At 38.1% G+C, this 24,625-nt stretch overlaps 1 protein-coding gene and 1 long non-coding RNA gene across 4 annotated transcripts in view; one reads left to right on the top strand and one right to left on the bottom strand.

Annotated features, from left to right (window-relative positions):
* PLCB1 (phospholipase C beta 1) overlaps positions 1–24,625 on the bottom strand; it is a 695,548-nt gene that overhangs the window by 138,476 nt on the left and 532,447 nt on the right. For all 3 annotated transcript variants that reach the window (XM_027069591.2, XM_027069592.2, XM_027069593.2), the window contains exons 12-18: positions 23,055–23,137; positions 16,583–16,667; positions 15,075–15,252; positions 10,464–10,531; positions 8,457–8,553; positions 6,163–6,247; positions 4,357–4,481 (exon numbers count right to left, since the gene is read on the bottom strand). In XM_027069591.2, coding sequence (XP_026925392.1) covers positions 4,357–4,481; positions 6,163–6,247; positions 8,457–8,553; positions 10,464–10,531; positions 15,075–15,252; positions 16,583–16,667; positions 23,055–23,137 — 721 coding nt within the window. The remainder of the gene's footprint in view (positions 1–4,356; positions 4,482–6,162; positions 6,248–8,456; positions 8,554–10,463; positions 10,532–15,074; positions 15,253–16,582; positions 16,668–23,054; positions 23,138–24,625) is intronic.
* Positions 1,428–10,589, top strand: LOC113602468 (uncharacterized). The gene is made up of 4 exons (XR_008289205.1): positions 1,428–1,641; positions 4,297–4,493; positions 6,094–6,271; positions 10,319–10,589. It is a non-coding gene; the product is annotated as an uncharacterized LOC113602468 (long non-coding RNA).

Raw genomic sequence — 24,625 nt, 5'->3', positions numbered from 1 at the left:
TATTTTTATTTATTTATTTATTATTATAACTTTATTATTATTTTTTAAATTTATTTTATTTTATTTTTATTATTTTATTTTACTTTATATTTTATCATTTTTCTTAAAAATTTTTTTAATGTTTATTTACTTTTGAGAGAGAGAGAGAGAGAGAGAGAGAGCGCTCTCGCATAAATGGGGGAGGGGCAGAGAGAGAGGGAGACACAGCATCTGAAGCAGGCTCCAGGCTCTGAGCTGTCAGCACAGACCGACCTGGGGCTCAAATCCACGAACCATGAGATCATGACCTGAGTCAAAGTTGGATGCTTAACCCTCTGAGCCACCCAGGAGGCCCCAGGATTCCTTTTTTTTAATTTGCATTTCTTTTACTTACCACCTGTATCTAATTACACATTGACTCCTTTCTAATGAACAAAACTTATTCCTAAAAGTTTTCCTAAGACTCAGTCAGTGTATGAAATGAATGTCCACATGAATTGCAATTTGTAAGGTTAAAAAAAAAACCACATTTTAAGGTCATAGGGAATCTGGGAAGCTGCCATTTGTTCTAGATTGTTTGAGTCATGACTCATCTCTATTTAGGAGGATGGTAGAGAGGTAATGGTAGGATTATTTCAAAGTTCCATGTAACCAATCATTTTTAGAGCAGGGAAAATAAGTGAAATTTTATCTCTCAATTTATTAAGCTATGGTAACTATGATACTAAAATTGGCCAAATACCAAAAAAAAAAAAAAAAAAAAGGAAAGGAAATGATGGATTTGAAAAAATAATTGACATCAAAAGTGTAAAAAAATTACAATAGCAAATTGTATGTTCTAAAAAATAACACACAACAAGAAAGTAACATTTATCCCAGGAACAAAAGGATAATTACTTATTGGGAGATATATTTACTCACAAAAGAAGAAATGAATATATCATCATCCCAATAAATGCCAAATGGCATTTAATAACATTAACATAAATTCCTCAAACACTATTAGTCAATTAGGACGGGTGCATACAGTAGTCCCCACTTAACCATGGGAGATATGTTCTAAGACCCCAGTGGATGTCTGAAACCACAGATAGTACCAAACTCTACATATATTATGTTTTTTTCCTATACACACATAGCTATGATAAAGTTTAACTTATAAATTAGGCACGATAAGATATTAACAATAATAATATAATAGAACAATAATAACAATATACTGTAATAATAGTTATGTGAATATGGTCTCTCTTTCAAGATATGTTTAAATTTTTTAGTGTTTATTTAATTTTGAGAGAGACAGAGAGAGCGTGAGCAGAAGGGCACAGAGACAGCATGACACAGAAGCCAAAGCAGGCTTCAAGCTGTCAGCACGGAGCCCGATGCAGGGCTCGAACTCATGAACTGTGAGATCATGACCTGAGCTGAAGTCAGACACTCAAACCGACTGAGCCACCCAAGCACCCCTTAAGATAAGTGACCTAATGTACTGTACTCACCCTTCTTTTTGTGATGTTTATGAGATGATAAAATGCCTACAGGATGAGAGGAAGTGAGGTGAATGATGTAGGCATTGTGATGTAGATGTAGTGTTAGGCTACTTTTGACCGGACAGTAAGTCAGAAGGAGGATCATCTGCTTCCAGATCCTGGTTGACCACAGGTAACTGAAACCAGGATGAATGAAACTATGGATAAGGGGGACTATTGTACTCCTTTAGTGTGTGAGAGAATATCTGTCTCAGTCATAGCCAACATCTACTCAAAGCTGCCCACTCTTAATACTATTGTTTAATAGGATTGTAGAATGGTCAGTCCAAAGCACTAGGAAGGGAAAAAAAACATAGATGTGATTACATTGTGATTGTGTATCTGAAAAAAAACAACAGAAGCTACCAGCAAAATAAGTTATTATGAGAGTTTAGAAGGGTGATTATAAAATGAACTTATTTATAAAATAAATATACAAATATCAATATCCAAAAGCAATCTGTTAAAAATATAATGTTTTAAAAAAAGGCTTTCATCTAAAGAAACTATCTCTCAGATGAAGACAAGTGATTTTGCTGAGAGACCTAATGTAAGAATTTCTACTTATTTATTTATTTATTTATTTATATTATACAAACTTTTTAATATTTATTTTTGAGAGAGAGAGAAAGAGTGCAAGCAAGTGAGGGACAGAAAGAGGGAGACACAATGTAAGAATTTTTAAAATGAAGAGAAAAACATTCTTTCAGTGCTAAAAAAAATAAAAAATAAAAGGTGTCCGTTTTCTCAATACTTCTTAAAATTCAAAATTGAATGTGATTTTAAACAAAATATTTTTTTCAGTGGGGAGAGGGAAACAATATAACAATTAAACTAATGTAAATTTAATATGATTTTATGCACAATCCCATTTCTTTCTCAGTGAGGGCAAGGGAAATAATAGTAAGTAAATTAAATTCATTTGGAATAGGGATCCCACTGGCAATGGCAAGACAAGTACTAAAAATTAATAGCCATGAAGGAGAATCTCCACTTCCAGATATTAGACCATATTATTAAGCATTACAATAATAACAGTGAGCTATTGGCTCCAGGAAGGCAGACAAATTTATTAGTAGAGAAGAATATAACTGGAAAAAAATGGACCCAAATTAATCACCTGCCAAAAAGCTACATCTACTAAGTAATTTCAGTTTAGTGTAAAAAAGGATTGATTTCTTACTGAGATTATATACTAAAATTAAATTTGGATGGTTGAAAGACTCAAATTACAAATTAAAAGAAAAAAAATACATGAGAGAAACAGAAGTAATCTGGGTCTAATCCTGGGGCAGAAAGACTACAATAATAAAAGTAAGCCAAGACTCCATAAAATAAAACATGAATCAACCCAATCTCTTCTGTTTCATGAAATATGACAACATGCCCATTATATAAAAAGCGCTGTTGTAAGTGGATAGAAAATTGACATTAGTCCTAAATACGCAGTTTATAAAAACACAAATGTAAAAATCAAAACACATATTTAAAATGTTCAACCTAAATAATAATCAAAGAAGTAAAATTAAAGCAACAATGAGAAAATATTTTGTCTGGAATATTATTAGTATTATTATTATTTAATTATAACACTTAACTGAAATCTCAAATGAGAGAGAATACTTCATATCATACACTGCTGATGGAAGAGAAATCCAGTGTAACATTTTTTTTTGAATTTGTTAAAGGCACAGATTTTTAAAAATCATTTTTTTTTCATCATGATAAATGTACTATTAATCACCATCACCTATTTCACCCATCCCCTCACCCCTTTCCCATCCAGTAACCATCAGTTTGTTCTCTATAGTTAAGCGTCTGTTTTTTGGTTTGTCTCTCTCTTTTTCTCCTTTGCTCACTTGTTTTGTTTCCTAAATTCCACATATGAGTGAGATCATACGGTATTTGTCTTTCTCTGACCAAGCTTATTTTACTTAGCATTATACTCTCTAGTTTTATCTATGCTGTTGCAAATGGCAAGATGTCATTCTTTTTATGGCTGAATAATATTCCGACATACATATATATTTATGTGTATAATATAAATATATATACTGTATGTGCCTTACCCATTCCTCTATCAACGGATGCTTCCATAATTTGGCTCTTTTAAATAATGCTGCAATACACATAGGGGTGCATGTATCCCTTTGAATTAGTGTTTTGTATTTTTTTGGTAAATGCCCAACATTTTTGATGGACAATTTTGTATATTATACGAAGATTCTTGAAACATTCACATACTTTAACAGAGTAATTCTATTTTAGGAACTTTTCCAAAAGAACATTAGGATATACACTTGACAATTTATATTCAAGATGTTCTCTGAGAATTATTTATAGTAGAAAAAAAATTCCCTGATGTCCAGAGATAGGAAATGGGTTTGAGTGAATTGTGAAACGTGCTTAATATACAGCTATTAAAATTTTTATCTCTGTATAGCATTTAAATACATACACATTTTAAACAAATGAAAAAGCATGTATATACATAACCCCAAATCCTTACAGATTACAAAGCTGAAAGTTAAGTGTTGATTTTCTGAGTGGCAGTGTTCCTGGGCAGTTTTATTGTTTCTTTATACTTTTCTGAATTTTCCAAATATCCTACAATATATACATATTACTTTAAAAAGCAGAAAGATTTTTGTTTGAAAGTAATATGGAACCACTAGAAATAAAGACTTGGTTATAAACTATTAAAGATAATTTCTCCATTTTCAAAAGCTATTTTTCTTTTGCAGTGATATTTTCCCTTCATTGAAATCTGCTTCTGTTTGCTTTTCAGTCAAGTCTGGAAATACAGCTTTCTAACAGAATGGAAATGAGCTTTAACTGTGCTACTTACCCACAGTTTGAAAATTAAGTGCAACCATTTGGCAACCAGCATTCCAGAAGAGCTGAGGCATGTAGTTGGATGAATCCACACGGGTTCCTTTTGGATATATCCTGCTGAGCTGCATTTTGTTATATCTGGACCATCATGTTAAGTAGTGAATACAATTATAAAAATAATTAGCCCATACCATTAGCTTAGAAGCCACCTTCCTTCTTTCTCCATTGGGAAATGAACTAAATATTGATGATCTCATTGGGCTGGTGGATGAAAAATGTCAAAAACTTCTGAACACACAGAATAAATGTGGTTTTATAATATAAATGTACTATAGCACCCTTGCTGAGCCTTGTGGGTGAAAACTAATGAGGAAGAAAAAACGATTAAGTCAAAGTCAGTGTAATTTGGGGGAGATTTTATTGAGGGTAGGCTTAACGATTAAGGACACAGGAGTAAACTCAAGTGTGCCAAAGCACGTGACAGGATGATAACGTCTTTGGCGGAAGCAGATAATGTGAACTGCATGGTTGTTTTTGAAATGCTTTCTGCTCATTTTTTAACCTTCTCTGAGAAGGTTATTTGCTATATGCTATTTGCAAAGACTGTGGTACTCTTTATGATTGATAGCAAGGTCAAGATAGCACAGAAGGTTCTGACCTTGTTTTGTATGTTAGTTCCTACTGTAATCAGTTTTCCATCTTGAGAACCTTTTAGTTACTGAGTACTATGTAGCTATTAAACAATGCTATGTTCTTAAAACACGACCCTGTTACCAAATTTGGTGGAAGTCAGGTAAGATTTTGAGCTCAGGCAGGGAAATTAGGTGTAAAAGGACCTGCACCTTATTTCTGGAAGTTGCTAGCTATAGGATCTAGGGCAAGTCATTTTGCTCTTTTCTGAGTGAGTTTCCTCCTCTGCTTGATAGATTGAATAATCCCTACATCCCAGGCTTATTGTGAGGATGAAATGTGATAAGACATCTAATGTAAGGTCTATAAAACAGTCAATGCTTAATAGTGTGACTTTGTTTATGGAGTTTACATTTGCTCCCTCTCCTCTTGTTGATGAGTTCTAAAAGTCACTTCCGTTTTTTTTTAATTTTAGGACTTGTTTCATGAAATTGGGCTGTTTGAGGCATTTACTATTGCTTTCATAAAAAAATTTAAAGACGTTTCATTTTTAATTTATGGATAAAAATCAAAGGTTTTTGTTGTCAGAATTATCAACAAAGCCATTGTTAGTAATATATATTTATATTCTGTTTTTTAAGTTTTTGTGTGTGTGTGTGTGTGTGTGTGTGTGTAATCTCTATACCCAGCATGGGGCTCAAAGTTATGACCCCAAGTTCAAGAGTCACATGCTCTTCCAAATGAGCCAGGCAGGTGCCTCTATATTTATATCCTTGTCATCATTCCAACTGTTTTCTGATTGGACATCTATTACATGTATGTGTATACACTGTACATATATCTTACGTATGTATAAAGTATATTACACACTTTACACATGCTGTCCCTAACCCAATGAGCAAACTGGTGTCACCATATTCAGAAGGATTAAGCCAATTGCCAAAGGACAAAGATGGTGTGAAAATACCCTTGAAACCTGAGCTTCCTTTATTGCAAGACCAGTTCTCTTTTCCATATGCCAGCCCCTGCCTCTCAGCCATGCATCTGAAGCCAGAAACTGTCCATCACACCCAGGTATCAGACATAAGCCATTTCATACATCTTCTCCTTTTCAAAACAGAAATCAAACAAATGGCATGTGCGGCTTTGGCTGGGTCATTTCAGCAGTCAATCGTCAAATCAAGGATACTCTACAAATTCCACTGGAGACTTTGTCAGTTGCTCGAGTCCTTTGGTTTCCACGAAGGAAGACATTTCAAAACTTCTATTTCTTTCTGAGTTAACGACAACAAAAAAGGGTGAGGAGTAAAATTCAACGGTACATGTTATAACGTGTAAGATGGAGGCATATGTTCAGTGAAGTTAGGGCGATGAATCCTCATTGTATAACTTTATATATGTATTTCTTCAGTCAAAGCTGAGTCTTCTAAGAAGCTGTCTCTTCTAATACTACCTGAGTCAGATTTGCTTATGGTCATGCAAGTTAGGGATACAATGGCATTAGGATGGGGAAATGGATTTTAGATATGGCTAGAGTGGTCAATGAAAGCTATTTCAAAAGACGAAGAACCCTGGGGGACTCTTTTGTTCTAAATCCATTCAGATTGGTTTTCTCTCTTTTACACCCCACCTTGACATTGCCCCAGTTTGTACACACCCCCTCAGTTCAAGTAACTAATGTGACATTAAGATTAGGGTATTTCAAAGCAGAAGGATCCTTGGACATTTTCCAGTCTGATGGCCTCATTTTCAGATGGATAAGAGAGGCTGGAGAGATGAATGTGTTAGATATCTCAATATAATACAAAAGCAATATTTTGAAAGTGGAATCCAAACTTCTGATTAGAATGGAAGAAACAAAACAAAGTTATTTTAGTTTGTAAAGTCTAAGAGTCCAACAGCTTCTCTGTCCTCTTCCCAACTAAAATTCAAAGTGTTACACACAGTACTGAGGCAAATGTCATTCAGAGTGGTTGCACAGTTCTCAGTTTTTAAATGGAGTTCCCTTTGATGCATTTCCCCCTCTTTGATGCCCATTTTCCATGAATAAAGCCTCACTGTTCTTTCTAATATAACCTGGAGTCTTTTATCCATCTATCTCCTTATCTTCCCCAATTTTTAATCGGCTCTAAAGGAAAACCTTACTTCTCTTATTTTGGCCCATCAAAAACCTATTTTCATATGACTAATTATTTTAAGCATTACTGCTAATTAAAATTAAGTCAATTCAGTAGGTGCTTTGTAACATATGTGCAGTATTATTTTTTTTTGATGTACAGTATTCTTTTAAAAAAATAAAGTGATACAATGATATCAAACGGACTTGTTTGTAAATCTTTGGTCCATGTTGTTGTTACCAGGTTTGAAGGATGTTCTTTCTCAATCTGGCTAGTTGTTTAGGAGCTTTTGACTCATGAATTAGGCAAACTCATTTTACAGCCAACAAAAACTATAGAAATATAAAAATTACTACTTTAGGATGTTTCAAATTGAACAACTTGTGGTACGATACACCAGCAATTACAGAAATAAAAAAAAATGTCGGAATATTTATATATAAACTGTATTAGAAGTTAAATTCCTCATTGTAGAGATACAGGTACCATATACTATAAAGTTGAAGCTCTTTGGGCAAAATTATACAATTATACATTAGTGTGTACGGTAGAAGCTTAGATTTTGATGTATCTATAAAACTATGCCTTATAAGAGGCTGCTATATTTCAGCAGAAATTCTGCCTTTAAAAGCACACTCATAAAAGCAGCTAAAATGTCTCAAGGAATCTCTTACCCTGATAGCATCTTACATTTCATACAAAAAAAGGGGGGGCAATTTCACAAAAGAGTTCTTTTCCTCAGGTGGGGGAAAGATGCTATTTCTTTTTTCTTTGCATCCAGTATGGATGTGTAGTTGGAGGAAGAGAGAACACAAAATGATGTGAAGTTAATGTTATAAAACAGGCTGGACAAATGGAATGTGTGTGAAGTGATTGATTTGGTTCTATTTTTCGTTATGAGGGTTAACCACGTCTCTGGCTGCTCCCCGCTCCCCCCTTCTGGGGGGCGGGTAGATAGTTTATTTCAACACTGTCTCTTATATAACGGAAGGAGCCCATTATGTTGTTGAACAAAAACGACTGTGAAACTCTCAATCAGCTGTACTCTGGCCTAATACCTTTCAGATAACTGTGTGTGGCCTACAGCCTCATGACGAATTTTGGGGTAACATCATGGAATACTTTCTTACATGGTTTTAATCATCAACTCAGGCACGTATTCAAGACTTCACAGAATAGTTCTGTTAAGGGTAACATTCTTTGTTCTAACTACCTTGTATTTAAGATATATTCATTATAGTCTCCCCCTCTCTCTGCCCCACCTCCACTTACTCCCTCTCTCTCAAAAATAAATGAACATTAAAAAACAATTTAAGATACACTCATTATATGTTACATTAGAGGTTCTTCTCCAGGGAAAACTTACTTTTTGAAGTTTCAAAGGACTCAAACTTGACTGGCTGAATATAGTTCACCAGGTTAGACATCTCTTCTGTGGCCATGGCCTCACTGCCAGCAGTACCCTGGAAGCAGAAATAAAAATGACATTCCCAGAGTCAGCATTACATTACCAAGGATTATGTTCCCAGGGCAATGATCAAGCGGCCCACGAGAGAGAACACCATCCCTTCTCTTCTGAAAATGATTATCGCCAATAGGAAAATTCACCACAGGAGAAAATTTACTCGTATGCTAGGCAAATATGGGGTGGCATACGGGGTGTTTAGGGGCAGCTCCCAGTGTGCTCGGTGACCAGCAGTATCAGCCTGAGAGCTTATTAGAGATGTAGCATCTCAGCCTCCACCACTGGCCTCCAGAATCAGAATCTGCATTTTACTAAGGCGATTCAAATGCACATTACAGTTTGAGAAGCACTAAGCTATATATCACTGGTCATAGCATAAATTCCTTAGCTGATGTCTAAGGTTAAGAAATCAAGAAATCAAGAATTCACTGTACAAGATGAAAATTAGTATGTAGCTGACTGCCAGTGAACCAAAAAAAAATTTGTTTTTAAAAAAAGGTTGCCTTGTGGAAATAGGTTGGGGTTGGTGAACAAGTATTAGTTTTCTTTATAAATGTTCATCCCTCCCTGCCTTCTTGGTTCCTGTGTACAATACAGCACAGGGGTTAGTAGCTAAGATTCTAATGCCAGATTGCCTAATTTCAAATTCCAAGCCCACCACTTAGAAGCTGTGCAATCTTGGGCAAATTACTTAACTGTTCTGTGCCTCAGTTTACTCACCTGTTAAATTAGAATAAAAACAGTCCCAATAGCATATTGAGCTTTTGCGATTATTAAACAAGTTAATTTATGTGAAAGAGCTCAGAGCAGTACCTGGCACATAGTAAAACCTCATGTTACTTTAGTATTACTTGCTATTACATATCACTTTGATAAAGTTTTTAATAAAGGAGAAAACCAATACTGCAGTATTGGCATGGACAGACCTCTGTAGACTGATCTAATATTCTCTCCCATTTTTAGAAGAGAGAATACATGCAGACATGATTTCTTTTGAAAACGCCTATAGCAATATTTAGGTTAAATGTTAATTGGGAAATATTCATTTGCAAATGGGCCATCCAATTAGTAAGGCAGTTTTGAATGGACAAGAATCAGTGATAAAACTTATGCACAATTGAAATAATTACCAGGAAGAACTACTTTACCAGGCCTGTTAATAGTTTTCCTCCTGGACACTAACTTGAAATTTAGTGGAGGAACATAATTAATCAAAACTTTAGACAACATTAAAGGAAATAAGTGTAAGAGGAAGAACATTATGTAAGAACAGCTTATTATTTGTTATTTATACCTGAGACAGACACTTTCCAATATATTTGAGGGAATATTCAGTGTAAACTTTTGGATTAAGACTCTTGCTAAAACAAAATTTTGAAATTCCAATGGACTTATCTCAGATTCACTTCTAGATCCTGTGCAATTAATATTTCTTAGCTGATGAAGTTATTTGGGGTGTTTTAGCTTACATCATCAGTAAGGAGCTCTAGTCATTTCAAAATTACAACAATAGAATTAATGTCATATTTCTGAACATTTCTCCAAAACCCCACGTTTTCTCTGGATTTGGGGCCATTTGACCAACAATTTAATTGCCTCAAAAATTGAAGCAGGCATTGGATGTCACAAATTTTGAATTCACCTTCCAGAGACCCCATTTGATGGAAGGAAGTCTTAGCAGCATTGATCATCACAGAGAACTTTTGCTCAATGCTGTGCTTATTCCTTTAGTGACTCAAGTGCACATTTTCATTTTCCAACAGGGTAGCAGGTTTAAAATGAACTGTGATGCTTTTGACCACTAGATGGCAGAAGGAGACCATGAACTGTATGTCCAGCCGGCGCAGCAGGGACTGACAAACTAGGGGATGAGCCTCTGTGACCAGAAGTCAGTTCCTAGACACCTACCTCATCCATTGAAGATTTTTTACAGTCGTCATCATCGTCATCGTCGTCACTCTCAGTATCAGCTTCCCCTGTCAAATTTTAATAGCAGATCATGAAGTAAACAAACATTTACAAGTTTGAAGCACATGTTAACAGGTGCATTACAAAAAATTTCCTTGGAAATTGGCATAACACTGCTTTAAAATTATTCATTTGGATATTTAAATTTTATAAATTATATAGAATTGTATTGAGATTTGGAATATGGATATTTTCTCTAAATTTACTTTGTGAATACCATTTGAAATGTCCAAATTCTATTAAAAACGCTTAACATTTTTATCAGTATGTTTAAAAAAATATGGCGTCATCTACATTTAGCTTTTTATGGTACACACATCCTATATGGACGTGTACGTTGTCTTTGGGGGTCTCTAGGACTCTGAAAGATAAACTCTCTTTTTCCCACTTTTCCCTCTTTTTCTGAGCCTTGATTCTTCCATGTGATGCTTGCAGCACTCAGTGACTTTACCGCTACTTTTCTGAGGCCATAGAGGACCTTAGAGTTAAGGCCGAGTATTTGATCTGGGACAGGAAAGGCAGGGCTGTGGCAGCACACCTGATGACACAAAAATTGTAAAGTAACTATTGTATCTTACGATTTGCCTGCAGGCTTATTTGATGGATGCATTGTCATTCATTTAAACAATGCATGTATCTTAGAAAACGGTGACATTCTGTTTCAAAAAGCAGGATAAAATGCATGAACCCTTAAAATAATTATGCGTGGAAATCTGCTTTGGTCAGACATAATTTAGCTGCATATTTAGCCAACACACAGTCATTTCAATGGATTATTTTTCCTCTCTGAAGATTTGGTGGACGATTCCGCTCCTTAAAAATTCACACCAGCAGGAAGTATTAAATTCTTCCACAGCCTTGGGTCTCAGTCTCACCTGACAATATCAGTTTTGTAAAAAGATTTTCAAGTAAAATACTAAAGAAGGCATTATATGATGACTACTATCTTTCAGCGTTCACACAGTGCCATAACAGTACAAGCCCAGTAGATGGCTATATTGGCTCTACAATGAGGTAATTTGCACTGGCTAGGTCCTCCCCCCTCTCAAATCTTGTGAAAGTTCGCAATCCTGTTCAATCTATGTAAATGACACAGTGTCCACAGCATGTCTTCCAAAAAGCTTATAAATGTTTTCATTTGACTAGCAAAGGTCAATCAATTACTGAATAGTAGCAGTGAGCAAAGTATTCATGAAGTATCTTTAGAGGGAAAAGATTTCCAGGACCAGTAAGTCTTATTATTTATGGCTCGTTTATTGAAAGAAAGCACATGCAACCACTTTATGATACTTACATTGTGTTAATACAGGGAATCCATTATAATTTGGAAAGAAAACATATCTCATTATATACCAACACATTCTTTTGGAGGTTGGCACTTAATTGTTTTTTATAATCAAATGTGTTGCCCCAAGTTCTTTTTACTTTTTTTTCTTGCTTTTTAATTAGAGAGGGGATTCTTTTTTTTTTAATTGAGTAATTTCAAAGGTTGTTTGGCAAAAGCATGTAACAGTGCTTCATGTGATATAACAACACACCAATAATTTCATAATCCTCCATCAGGTAATTCTTTAGTTTATGTGGGAAAGAAGTAGTTTGTCTTCATTTACTCTATGAGCAGGACCCTGGTTTCTCCCTCTTAAGTCTTCTGAGGGATCTTGGAGGAAACTTAAGACCATAAAACCTTGAACCATAAAAAAAATCTATCCTAGTTCTTTAAGACAAGTGTACTGGCAAAGGGCTGAATCTTGGAAAAGGCACCTGGCCAACAGGCACCATGATAAGTAAATTAGTTTTGAAATAAGAACCATTCCATGTTTTTCAAGTTACTTGAGTTCCCATTACCAGAGAACATCTACAAACCAAATGGCAAATTAGTAGGGCTCATTATTCAAAAGACTACCTACATATTAAAATGTCCAAAATTTTCCATTGAAATAAATAAAGATTGCACAACAGACCATGGGGCTAGCTTAGGAAATCTACCGAATTACTAACAGATTGCTGTTCTTCTCTGTATTAAGCAATAACGTTCAATGCCTGTAAAAATTGTTATTTGTGTTATGCATCCAGTTAATAAAAAGGGAGAGAACTGGTAGTGGGAAAGGGAGATGGGGAAACAAGTTCCTGTATGCAAAGGAAGACTTGGTTTCTTCCCTAGATTCAAGGGTTTCAAGAACTGTAAACCTTCAGAAACAATATTCTTACTGAGAACAAGAGTTAGTTTTGAAAAAAGAATCAGAATAATGTATTAATGCTTGAAATACACACTCAAAAACTACCGCCCCCCAAAAACCTTTCAAATAATTATATATTTGTTGGTAAGAATTTTACTCTAAACCATAAAAGAAATTGGCCATTGAGATGGAAACATACAAGAAAAGATAAATCACTGATTTGGTTAACCTTTTTTTCCCCACCAGATTGCTCTAGAATTTACATTTTAACTTAAAATTATTTTGAAATCTTTTTAAAAATGTTTTTTAATGTTTATTTATTTTTGAGAGAGAGACAGAGTGCAGGTAGGGGAGGGGCAGAAAGAGAGGGAGACACAGAATCTGAAGCAGGCTCCAGGCTCTGAGCTATCAGCATAGAGCCCAACTGACGCAGGGCTCGAACTCATAAACCATGAGATCATGACCTGAGCCGAAGTCATATGCTTAACTGACTGAGCCAGCCAGGCGCCCCTATTCTGAAATCTTTTAATTGATATACAATAGATATGCAGAGAAGTACACATACCATATATATACAGAGGGATGAATTTTCGCTGACTAAACAGACCTTAGTAACCAGTATCCAGATCAAGAAACAAAATAAAACCAGTGTCCAGAGGCCCTGTTGGATGCCCTTCCAGTCATTTCTTCAAAGGTAACCATTTCCTGACCTCTAATTTCATAGGATAATTCTGTCTGTTTTTGTACTTTATATAAATGGAGTCATACAGTGGATTCTGTTTTTGTATTTGAGTTCTTTTACTCAACATTTTGTTTCTGAGCTGTGTCCATATTGGTGTGTGCAGTTGTAGAGTGTTATTGCTGCATATTAATCCATGGTGTGAATATACCACAACTAATGATGGCACTTGTCATCCAGTTTCCAATTTTTGGCCATTCTGTGTAGTGTTGCTCTGAGCAATTCTTGTGCATCTCTCTTGGTGACTATCTATACACGTTTCTGTTGGGTATATACCTAGGAATGGAATCCCTGGGACCGAGGGTGTGCATATGTTCAGCTTTTGCAAATACTGCCAGTTTTCCAAAGTGATTGTTCCAATGTGAGTTAAACTTTCCATTCAAGAACTTCCTAGATTCAAGCTTCAGGTTTCCTCCACTTACTCACCCTCCAATCAGGAGAGCCCTTTTCAGATTGCCAAGATTCTGATTAAAGCTAAAAAAGAAATCAGACTAAATGACAAATAATTCAAAGGAAATGGGGTGACCACTTGAATTCTTTTCTCATCATCCATAAAAATCTATTTCAACCTAAATCTAAAAGGAAAATTAATGATACTAAACATCACCTAGAAACTTTGATAGATAATTCAATTGCCTTTACCTTTTTACATTTTAAAAGAGATCTGTAAAATATGGATGAGTTGAATTGCCCAGAACTCTTCAGCATATCATCAATGAGAACATATTCAGTGAACATCTTGTGCCCAGACCCAAGTTAATGTTAAGGTATCATTGCCCTTGAGAAGCTTAAACTCATGTGGTCACTCCAAACATTTGGCTGATGTGGTAGACAGACCACAAAACCATACGGCTCCCCCAAATGACCATGTCCTGGGGATATGTTCTGTGCCCTGTGAATATACAGCAAGAGGGGCTTTGCAGATAGATTAAGATTGAGCTGGGGAAGATTATCCTGGTTTATCCAAATGGGTCCAATGTAATGGTGTGAGTTCCTAAAAGCAAAGGACCTTTCTTGCCTCTGGTCAGAGGCAGGTATGATGACAGAAGTGAGATGGGACATTCCTGGCTTGAAACTGGAGGAAGAGACCATAAGCCAACAAATGTGGGTGGCCTCTGGAAGATGGAACAAGCAAAGAATAGGATTCTCCAGAGCCTCCAGAAAGGACAGCAGCCCTGCTGACAACTGGAGGTTGGCCCAGTGAGACCCATGTGGGCCTTCCTACTTACAGAACTGGAGATCATACATTTGTGTGCTTTTTTTTGGTTCATCTATTTATTTTGAGAGAGAGAGAGAGAGAGAGAAAATGAGTGGGAGAGCGTCAGAGAGAGGAGAGAGAGAGAGAATCCCAACCAGGCTCCACACTGTCAGTGCAGAACCCGGAGTGGGGCTCGAACCCACAAGCTGCAAGATCATGAGCTCAGCCTAGGTCAGACGTTCAACTAACTGAGCCACCTAGGCCCCCCCGCCATTTGTGTAGTCTTAATGAAGCCACCAAGTTTGCAGCAGAAACAGAAAACCCATACCATTTAAAAGTGTGTCCAAATAGGAATGTAAAATTCCTTCTAAGTTAAATTAGAGCAGCAATTCTTAAAACCACACGTAATAGGGAACAAGAGCCTGCCAACCCCTCACCGGCTCCTGGAGATGAGGGCTCAAACACGCTGGAGGAGTCACTGTACGTGTTGGAGGCTTGTTCTGAGAGCTTCTTTTTGCCACTTCCTTCTGATGACTTATGCGATTTCTTCTTATTTTTCACCAAAATTTTGTACATTAAATCCATAGGGCTTGGAAGAGGAACTCCAGATTCCAGCTAATGGAAAAGAAAAGCACCTTCCTTAACAATACTGCCCCTTTCTTTCAGACCCCCTCCCCAAACCCCCAGCACAGTGTTGGACACCAAGAGCTTCTAGATTATTAGTTACTACGTTCATTACAGCTCATTAGACTGTTCTAAGCGTGTGTCCCGCATGGGGGCTGCTTCATGGTTCCTTATTTTTTCATAAAAGGCATATTTTAATCACCGAACTCTCATTTTTCCGCAACGAATCCCCATGAATCAGACCCACAGAAATGTACGGGGAGATTTGCTAACCCAAAGTTTTATGAGTTTTCTGATGGACCATAAGTCCAACCGTTTTGGTTTGAGGCAGATAGGAAGGCTTTGTCCTGGATTTTCGAAGAAGGGAAGCCAATTAGTGTGGTGTCTGTCAGGAAGGGTGTCTGTCATATGGAAGCCTACAGAACCAACCTTTCAGATGCATTTTAAAAAGAGCAAACCCCCCATCTGGAACTAGGTAGTAAGCTGCACATGTCCTTGGCATCTGCCCAAGTGGGCTGGTGGTTTCACATTTCCTTGTAGCCCTGAGATTCGAGCTACCCTTATTTGCAAACATTGTTGCCAGTGTTTTCAAGCTTGCACATCTAATGGGAAAATCAATTTCCCATGAGAGGGTTGTTAGATATTATATCAGAGATTATGTGTGCAAGTCCCAAGGTGAGTTATTTTTAGCAAGTCTAGTGAACTCCCCTAAACTGGTCCTTTATTCTTTGCTTACAACAAGTCTGGGGATTGGTATGAAATTGTGTAAGAATGTGTGGAGATGAGGAAAAAGGGTTGAAGAGGGGAAAGGCTACTTTAAGATGTTCCTACTGCTTTTCCTTCCCAAAGCAGGGATGCTTGGCAATAGGAGGCCTGAGTTCTGTTCCACCAAAAGGCACATGCAAGGGAGTGAAGAGTGGATGCAGGGCCAGGTGGGGATCTCATTGTACCACCTGCAATGTCCCATTTTGCTGAACCATGTCTCTCAAAGGGTGTAACGAGGTTCCATGGGAGATGATCAGAACCCTGTCTGGCCCGGAATGTCTCCATGGAAGATATTTGTGATTCTGGGAATTCTGTAGTCCTGCCGGTCACGTCAGGCAGTGGGGGAGGGACAAGACAGTGAGCAGAGGAAGAGGACAGATGCATGTCTTCCACCCTCAGTGGGGCACACTGCCGGTTTCCTCCTGGTCAGGCTTCATTATCAACTCAATTAATCTTCCCGAGAAACACAAACTTGGAAAGGATGTAAGGAAGTCTCCCCCTAACTCCAGTCATTAATATGTACATTCCTTCAGCGATAAACCTTGAAACTGCTTACTGGGTATTTTTCCAGTGGTTCCATGAGAAGAGCATCTCCAAAGATCAGTCGGCAATACTCTGCCATCTTGGCTTGCTGCTTTGGGCTAAGGGAAATGAGAAAAAAAGCAAGCAAGGGGGCTTATTTAAAGGGGTTGGACATGATTATTTTGTGTTATTAATTACAAAAAGAAGTGATTTCTTCAACTTACCCTTCAAGACCAATATGTATCACTCTAAACCCCTTGTTTACTATCCTGACTTCTGTGAATTTGAATACCACATGCAGAGAGACAGTGAAGGCTATTCCTATGGCTAGCCTCCATAGACACAGATGGAGAGGACAGCAGGTCATTTGCCAGTCACTGGATTCTTGAATGCCCCAGAATTATGGGCTCAGTCCCTTTTGTTCAATTTCCTGATTCTAAGTCAAATGCAAGATGCTTGGGGGCAGACCTCAGCCATGACTCCATGTGAATTCTTGGTTGAGATTTGTGTAACCCACAAAGAGCTAGCTGTAAAGGAATGTTTTTAAGGAGGTGAGGGAGGAGAGGAAAGGAAAGGAGAGAGGCAGACAAGGAGGGAGGGAGGAAGAAAGAGAGAGGAAGAGAGAGAGAGAGAGAGAGAGAGAGAGAGAATCTTAAAACACAGAAGGGCAGTCAAGGCAAAGTGTGTTCACTTGGGAGGGGATTCTGGAGGGAAGATAAGAAGCAGACACCATGAGGAAAGGTGTCTGCAACTCTTATGTGCATAATAGGGCAGCAGAGGTGGTGTGAGCCTGACTAAGTGCTGGTAAGAATCTGATCTGAAAGAGAAAGGCTGGAGCTGTAGGGCTTGCTGAACTGAGCTCCAGGCTCTCAACCACTCTGGATCTATAAAATGAGGATAATCACAGTTCTTGGAAAAGGACAGAGGATGCCAAGAAGATGAAGCAGAGTAATGGATGCAGATGCCTTTGAGGCGTTAGGAGAGTGGGGCGAATGTAAGAGGATCCAGAGTTACCAGGCAGCACCCACCAGCTAGACTGGGCAACTTGCGGGCTGGCTAACACATAAACACAGTCGGTACGAGGGAATATCTGCCATCTTTCAATACTCCTGCTTCCTTTGACCTTTTAAAAAGCAATAATATTTTTTTTCTCGTTCTGTAGAATGTTAAGTATCATTATAAAGGTATCCAATTCCATTGGGTTTTATGGACTGTGAGTTTGATCTACAGGCTGTCAAACTTGATTTCCAATAGTTGCCTCTACATGCTGCAATGTTAATACATTTTCACAAAACTGGGATTGCAGTAAGAATAAGTAAGTGATAAAAAGCCTTATTTACCACAATTCAAAACAATTCTAAAGTGTGATTCTTAATTTTCTTTCTCTCTTCCATAACTGTTAAGCCTGGATCATGGACTCCCTGCCCCACCCCACCCTAGATGGGGGATGTTCTAGGGATTCAAATTGTATTGCAATGGTCCCTATGGAAAACCACTATATCCTTTTTAAAAGGCATATATTTGGGGGGTCAAATGAGTTCTCTGGGTTTCAACTAGAAGCCCGAGATCACTGCTTCATTGAAACTGCAGGGAGAGGCAAAGAAGAGGTTCACAGAACTTGCCAAACCCTGTACAACAACCCCCCCCCCCCACACACACACACACTTGCTCACTGTCCTTTCTTGACCTGGAGGAGACTTTATTGTGTGGCCTGTGTGGTCCTCAGAATATTCTTCACCAGTTTCAAGGAGAGAGGGAAACCTGCCAGTCAGAGAACGGATCGTGAAAAGAGTAGGGGTAGTTGTTTCAGAACAACTCATTAGAGGCTGGGGAGCAAGCAGAGAAGGAGCTGATTTGGCAGAGCAGCCCCGGGCATCTGTTCAGATGCTGTTGCTCAAAGGATAACCAGCCCAGGGGCTCAACCAAGCCTACAGGTTCCTCAGCTGAAGCGGAGACAAGTCCATCTATGCTGGGCCCACATGCTCCAGGCTACACAGAAGAAACTGTCCAAACCCTCTGACTTTCACGGAATGGTACTACCATGTGTCACAGAGCTTTGCTATTCCAAGTGTGGCCCATGGACTGGTAGCATCCACAGCCCCTGAAGCTGGTCAGAAATGCAGATTCAAGGCCTCCAATGCAGAATCTAAGTCAGAATCTCTGGGGAAACAGGACTCGGGGGTCTTCACAAACCCTCTAGGCGATTCTGATGCACCCTCAAGTTTGAGAACTGTTCTGATAGAGTAAAAAGAGTCAACAGGTGCTGATGTAGCTGCTGTTTTTCTAGAGTATTGGAACTTGGGGTTCCTTTGATCAGAGACTTGCAGTAAAGAGGGAGAGTTTCACCTCAATGCCCTGTTTTAGGATTTTGAGGGGAGCCACATTTTCATCAGTGGAGGGATTTTGAGGTGATGTTCCAGGTGTTGCTAAGCAGGTAGCAGGCAGAGTCCTCTGTCCTTTGTCAGGCCGTCCCCAAACCAGGCTTTAGGAAGGATTTTGCTGGAGCAAAATCTGACTTTATTCCAGTAAAGAATCACTGAGCTGTTAGTGCTGCAGGTGTTGGGGCCTAGGGCCAGGTCCTGATTCACTGAATTGGGAGAGGACTCCTGGAACCTGCATTGGTAACAAGCCTGTGGGTAGTTCTGACATGGATAGTTCCACAGTGTTTAAGGTAACACTCTGACACTTCACCCAAATAACCCGAGGTCTTAAGAAAATGTTGCTTCCTCGGCAGCATCGGTATGGGGCCTGAGATTATGGATTTCTTTTTTTTCCTTTTAAGTGAACTCTACCCCCACCGTGGGGCTCAAATTCATGCCCTGAGATCAGGATTTGCATGCTCTATCAACTGAGCCAGCCAGCCGCCCCAACTCTGCATTTCTGACAAGCTCCTCAATGATGAGGCTGCCGCTGGCCCACAGATTAACCACACTCCGGGAAACAAGGATCTAAGTCTGACCTAGACATTTTAAAATCTACCTCAAGATCAACTGAAATGAAGAGAACAAGAGGCAGTTTTCCAAGAAGAAGTAATATGTGCTACTTGGTAATCAGGCTATTCACGTTCTCCCCAAACTCACACACCCACCTGACAGGGAATGGACTCAGAGCAGAGAGCAAACTGAATAGAAAAAGAGGAAAACAAAGCAACTTTGTGGGTCAGAGCTGTGGAAGTAAAAGACATTCACACTGCAGTTACAGAGCAAGAATAAAAATTCCTGAAGCACTCAGAGCATCCACATCAGCTACCACGGAGATGAAGTGACAGGAAATACTCACAAATACATTTGGAGTTTGGGCTGTAGCAGGCACATCTGGATATATGAAATACCCCTAAAATGTAGGAACCTGGCCAGGTGGTCAGTTTTCTGACAAAGGAATGCACCCCATGAAATGTCATGGTGTAAACCCCCCACGTTGAACTAAACCAACCTCCTTCTCTATAGATGAGGAAGCTCTTACCCACGGAGATTAAGGACCTTGTCCAAAATCTCACATTATCTGTGGCTGAACCAGAACTAGGGGTTACTTCACTTGAATTCAGTATAGAATTCTTTTAATGAAAATGCTAGCTTACAAATTAGGTGGAGGATCGGAGCTGGCTAGGGCCTTTTTTTTTTTTTTTTTAAGATTTTGAAGTCTCATTTCTACAAATTCAAAATCAGGTGTGGGAGTGCAGCTCAGGAATCTGCATTTTATGGGATTCTGATATAGCAGGTGGAGAAGGAGAAGTTGCCAGCAGCTCATGGCAGACTTCCCTTTGTTGTCCACAGATAGGTAATTTCAAGTATTTGGAGAGAAAACCAGAAGATCTAGTGGATTTCTTCCTTTCTTCCAGTGTGAGTTTCTTTTGTAACCCGAACCAGAGTTCTGAATCTGGCATTTTGTATATGCAGCACACAGGAAAATAAAATGGTCCACTAGAAATGGCACGCAGGTTGCAGATGTTTTTGGGAAGTGTGTCCCAGGGTCACTGGGTTGAGCAGGATTCGGAGATTAATTTCTAGGGTTAGTAGGAAATAGGGCTGCAAGTGAAGAACGATGTCTGCCGCTGGGTTCAGCAATGAGGTGAGTGGCCCACATGTTAAGCACAGGGTTGTACCAGCAAAGGGAAAGCTTATAACTTTTCTTTGGGTGTGTGAGTCCTCCCAGGAGAGGACTGAAGCAGAGCAATTTGATATGTGAAGCTCAAGGCAATGGAAACGTGAAGCAAACAACTGTCTCTCATGAGAGACTCCAGGATCTTAGTATTTCACTGCCATCAGATTATCTCGATGGTTTGGGGTAAATATCATGGTGTCCTTGGTTTTCTTTTGTTACATATGAATTATTAATAAACTTTTAATAGCTAAATTTCTCATTTTTTAAACCAGAAAGGGCAGTATTGTGGTACTATCTTTTGGCTTTTGTGTACAATGCAGGGATTCGTTTTCAAGCCCTGTTTTGGTTCTCTGTATGTTTGATGTTGAAAACCACAAAAAATATCCTGTGGTTAAGGGTCACAAACCACATAAAAGTGAACAGTTACAGGCAGTTGCCTTGTGGATGCTCTGGTTGCCTTAATTTGACGTTTTGAAGGCTCCTGATGTATCTGCTTAGGCACAGGGATAGCGTTGGTTAAATGTGTGAGTTTTGAAGCCAGACCAACCAGGTGTGAATCCTAGCTCTGTCACCTCTTAGCTGCATGGCCTTGGGTAAGTTACTCATTCTCTTTGGGGATGAGTTCCAACATCTGTGAAATAAGGATTATCATAATAATATTTATTCTTAGGAGCACTTGGGTTTGTGGTGAGGGTGACATGAACTTATATCTGGAAGGCTGCTGGGCACAGAATATAAATTCAATAAATATTAGCTGTTATGTTTCTGGTGGTAGTGGTTGTTGATACCTCTCTGGTTACCTTATAGGAAAGTTCAATGAAGCAGATGTGAGAATCAAGAATGGAACTATAGCTTTTCATCTTGTCTAGTTTATACAAAAACATTTCTCGCAGAAAATAAATGTGCTAGATTTAGAGATATTTCTCTAAAAAGGACGTAATACATCAACAGGTCTGGGAACGACAGTGCCTGAAAGAAGGCGCTGAAGCACTGTTAGAACTCAATTACAAACGGACTGGCTGAGATGAGAAAATGCTCATGCGCAAGTCAGAGCTGTCACAGCAAATGAGGTATTAAATACAGCAACGAAAGAGGCGCTCCCTTTAGTTCCAAGAGAAATAGCAGTGAAACAATCAATTATTTTCTCTTCAATTGACCCTCAGAAGTGTTAGAAAAACTATCTGCCAAATGATTAAATCATTCGTTGGATGACTGTTTCCCAGTGAAACAGAACCAAGAGCTGGTAAATGTAATATGGATTTCCTGAGGGCAGACTAGAAATACAGATAATTATAAAATTGGTTACTTCAGAGTAAGGTCTCTCTCCATGTATACATTAACAAATAATCACATTTAAGTACTTGGAAATTCCTCAAGCTGAAATTCGTGCATGACCAAACTGTTTCTTTTAAGATTTTAGTGAATTCTTAAATAACTGGTGAGTTAATGCATGTGTCACAAACTAGTTGGAAAAAGGGAATCAATAAGTGATCTGGGAAAGACTTTCAATAAGAAGGGGGGGAAAAAAGGAACCTGTGAGCCAAATTAGGACAGGTGCTGTTGGCTTTTAGTTGAGAAATCTAGCTTAGGTCATTGAAATGAAAGAGAGGGCTTCATAAATATTCTTTCGAGCAATGGTATACACTATACTAGTCTTCAGACATTAATTCCATGGACTAGAATTTTAGTTTCTTGAATTTTGATTCAATACAAAGAAGACTCTTTCATTTTGGAGCACTTTAAATTGGGCAACTATAGGGTAAACTAATACCCACATTTTAGATATAAATGTATCTTACTCTGGTATTTTGTGATAAAATGAATATAAAAGACTTTAGGCAAACTATCTTTTCTTTGTGTGGCTTAGCGATAAATGCAAGCTATTTTGAAATAGGAACAACTCACAAATATTAGCAAACAAGGGCAACCAATGGGAAGACGAAAGAGGGAGCATTTGGTGGTCTGAGTTCTGCATAAGTGCAGGTGACAGAATAGAATTTATAGCTTTCCCTCCACCAGCTTCAGCTTGTATGGAACTGGTCATTTTCATGTGGCAAAATAGACTACAAATTTGCACGCAATAGAAGGAGCTAATGAAGGAGGGTTATAAAAGTGGCCCATTGAAATAGAGACATGTATTATTCCCCTGCATTGCAAAAAGAGGAGTCCTTAATTTAAAATCCTATTGTGGCCTGAAAAAAGATTCCACAAGTCCACTGGATTATTATGTTAATGAGATTTGAATGAATGAATCCCATCATATGCAGATGAAAACATGACACTTCAGATATAAAATAATTGAGGAACACCATTAATAATATCAAATGGTCTTAAATCTGATGAACAATTATTAAACATGCCCTATTTGGGAAAAAGACTCCCCATTGAATGTGTGGAATACTTACGAATCTACGTGGTTCTCAAATGAAAGCAGAATTGGAAAAGGTGACGTCTTAAATGCACACTCAGCAATTGCTTCTATCACTTCCTAAAAATGAGAACACATGTATATTCAATATACCAGAATGCTAATGTATATATACATTTTCCCTTAATGTGGCTGCCTTTTTCATTCATAGAATTGTATGGAATGGCCTGAAATCACCAGAAGGCATTGCAGGAGCTGCCAAACTATACATTTTCTGACTCTGTACTTAAAAAAGTGGAAAGAAAGAAGACTGATTTGGTGGAGGGGGAGACACAATTGTAAAGGAGAACAATTCTTCTATTTGCTAGTTATATTTAGGTATTTTTCTTTTTTAAAAACATTTTTTTAATGTTTATTTCTGAGACAAGAGAGAGACAGAGCATGAGTGGGGGAGGGGCAGAGAGAGAGGGAGACACAGAATCAGAAGCAGGCACCAGGCTCAGTTGTCAGCACAGAGCCCGATGCGGGGCTCGAACTCACAAACCGTGAGATCATGAGCGAGCTAAAGTCGGTCGGTCAACCGACTGAGCCACCCAGGCGCCCTATATTTAGTTATTATTCTTATGAAAGAAATCTAATCACATTATAAAAAATTTGGACTAGAGAAGGCAACAGTTTTCACCCATAAATTCACCCTGGGAGCCAAACGACTGTTGGCATTTGGTTATATTTACTTCTAGTGGGTTTTTCATTTATTAGTATAACTTGGTTTTCATTATAGTAAATAGTCTACTTGTATTTTTTAAGCATTGTTTTTGAGGTATCACTTTACTTAAAAGCAACCATTTAAAGTGTACAATTGAATGGTTTTTACTATATTCACAGAGTTGTGCAACCATCATCCCCAACTAAATTAGAAGATTTTTATCACCCCCAAAAGAAGCCATGTACCCATTAGCAGTCACTCCCTATTTTCCCATCCCCCCCCATGCACCTGCCCAAGGCACCCACTAATATACTTTCTGTCTCCATAGATTTGCCTATCCCAAATATTTCATATAAATGGAATCATACAGTATGTGGCCTTTTCCATTCTGGCGTTTTTCACTTAGCATGCTTTCAAGGTTCATCCATGTTGTAACATGTATCAGTACTTCATTCCTCAACCTGTGTATTTTAAAAAATGTGTATGTCATAAGGTTTAAAATCTGTATAAAATTCTAGGGAGTAGTAGTATTAATTGATTTAACCATTACCCAACTGTTGGACAGAAATATTTAAAGAGCTATCATTCAGATAGTTCTACAAAGAACATCTCCATTTTTTCCCCTAGTATTTTCAGTTATTTTCTGGGAATGGATTCTCAGAAGGGAAATTATTGAATTAAAGGATATGCATATTTTTATAGTCTCCTACATTTGTCCAAATTATTTTTAATCTTTGGTTGCATAGAGTAATGTATGAAGGACCAGATTTTGATGCATATCCACCAGCTTTGGGCATCAGTTTTTCAGTATGTTTTCCTTATTGAACTCGTATACTCGTACCTTTGTCTTTTAGTTGCATTTAATCTTTTCATAGTCTTTTTTCAAATAAGAATTTCCACTC

The sequence above is a fragment of the Acinonyx jubatus genome, chromosome A3 (assembly GCF_027475565.1).
Source record: "Acinonyx jubatus isolate Ajub_Pintada_27869175 chromosome A3, VMU_Ajub_asm_v1.0, whole genome shotgun sequence".
Taxonomy (NCBI): Eukaryota; Metazoa; Chordata; class Mammalia; order Carnivora; family Felidae; genus Acinonyx; species Acinonyx jubatus.
The sequence above is the reverse complement of the archived record's forward strand: the minus strand, read 5'-3'. Positions and strand labels throughout refer to the sequence as shown.